The sequence below is a fragment of the Phalaenopsis equestris genome, unplaced genomic scaffold, assembly GCF_001263595.1.
Source record: "Phalaenopsis equestris unplaced genomic scaffold, ASM126359v1 Scaffold230213, whole genome shotgun sequence".
NCBI classification, from domain to species: domain Eukaryota; kingdom Viridiplantae; phylum Streptophyta; class Magnoliopsida; order Asparagales; family Orchidaceae; genus Phalaenopsis; species Phalaenopsis equestris.
In genome coordinates, this window is record NW_018248185.1 from 1 (window position 1) to 1756 (window position 1756).

Below are 1756 nucleotides of genomic sequence, written 5' to 3' on the forward strand. Positions count from 1 at the left end.
GTGCTCTGATGAAGTTTGCATTAAATTGGACTCCGCATGTAATATTCTCTTCGAAATATTTTATCTGAGAAAAGATAAAAAAATATGCTTTTCATACATACATAAGATGGCAGGGTTAGGAATGTAAATTCATAAGAAGTTAGTGGCATCCAAAGATAAATAATTACATTATTCAAAGTAAGTGGCATCCAAAGATAAATAATTACATTATTCAAAACTTGGAAATTAAGTCTTTCATCCCACTCCAAATAATTTCCTCTCTTCTTAGCTTCAAAGCCAACCTAAAAACAAACCCACTAACAACATCATATATTTAATCCCTCAAAGTCCACCACACTCTCCATTCCCCTCCCTCCACCATGCTCCTCCTGCTCCTCCTCCTCCTGGTTTTATCCTCCACCACCACCACGTCTTCCTCCGGCCATTGCTCGCCGGAAACCAACACAAAAAGTTACGCGAAATGCCTCACCCTCCCAACCCAGGACTCCTCCTTCTCCTGGACCTACCACCCCCAAAACTCCACCCTCCACCTCTCCTTCACCGGCACCTTCATCTCCCCTTCTGGCTGGGTCGCCTTCGGTATCAACCCCGAATCCCTCTCCATGTCCGGCACCCGTGCCCTAATCTCCTTCCCCGATCCCACCTCCTCCTCCCTCCTCCTCCTCCCTTTCCTCCTCAACCCCTCCGTCAAACTCCAACGCTCCCCTCTCCTCTCCCATCCCCTCGATATCCCCTTCCTCTCCCCCTCCGCCTCTCTCATCCAATCCCCCTCCGTCCGCTCCGGCGCCATCGTCCGCATCTCCGCCTCCCTCCACCTTTCCCCCAACCGCACCCGCATTAACCTCATCTGGAACCGCGGCCTCTACGTCCAAGGCTATTCCCCCACCGTCCACCCCACCACCCCCATCGATCTCGCCTCCCGCACCACCATCGACCTCCTCTCCGCATCCGCAGACATCTCATCTAAGCCCCTTCCAACCTGGTTCCGATCCGCGCACGGTTCAATCAACGCAATAACATGGGGGTTCTTCATCCCCGCAGGCGCGATGGCTGCACGCTACTTGAGGCAATGGCCGGGCATTGGATCAGGATCGACCTGGTTCTACATCCACGCGGCAGTTCAGATCTCGGCGGTGGCTGTCGGATCGGTGGGATTTGGGTTTGGGGTTGCGATGGGGAATAGGGTTTATGTTCTGCATCGGGGATTAGGGTTTGCAGTGATGACGGCGGGGGGTTTGCAGGCGGCGGCGATGTTTTTCCGTCCTGCGACCACGCACAGGTATCGTAAGTACTGGAAATCGTATCATCATCTGCTGGGGTACGGGTTGGTGGTGGTGGGAGTAGTGAACGTGTTTCAGGGGATGGAGATGATGGAATTAGGGCGATCGTATGCGAAGCTGGTTTATTGCTTGGCGGTGGGGACGATGGGTGGGGCTTGTGTGGCCCTTGAGGCGAATGGGTGGGTGCTTTTCTGCAGGAAGGCGGAGGAGGAGAAGGTTAGAAGGGAGGAGGGAGGTGAGAGACGGCGGTTTCCGGCTGATGTTTGCGGCGGGGACGGTGGAGAATCGGCGAAGGGGTATATGGGTGTTTAAGGCTGTGCTTGGCAGCATATTAATGGCGGATTTAGCTACGGATTCAGTTTAAATCACTCTTAAATCCGACTACCTGAAACTTGCTATTTACAAAACCGCCACCTTGTTTCATCCATTTTTCGATTTCTTACTCAAATATCAAGATTTATGGTAAAAACCCAATA

General features: G+C 52.2%; 1 protein-coding gene across 1 annotated transcript; it reads left to right on the plus strand.

Moving 5' to 3' along the window:
- The first annotated feature begins 237 nt into the window (after positions 1 to 237).
- LOC110038075 (cytochrome b561 and DOMON domain-containing protein At2g04850) lies at positions 238 to 1746 on the plus strand. The gene has a single exon (XM_020742837.1). The coding sequence runs from the start codon at positions 360 to 362 to the stop codon at positions 1590 to 1592; it is 1233 nt and encodes a 410-aa protein (XP_020598496.1). The 5' UTR covers positions 238 to 359; the 3' UTR covers positions 1593 to 1746.
- The last annotated feature ends 10 nt before the right edge of the window (positions 1747 to 1756 follow it).

Excerpts from the sequence above, each read along its gene's own strand:
- LOC110038075 (XM_020742837.1), top strand. The coding sequence starts at position 360 with ATGCTCCTCCTGCTCCTCCTCCTCCTGGTTTTATCCTCCACCACCACC.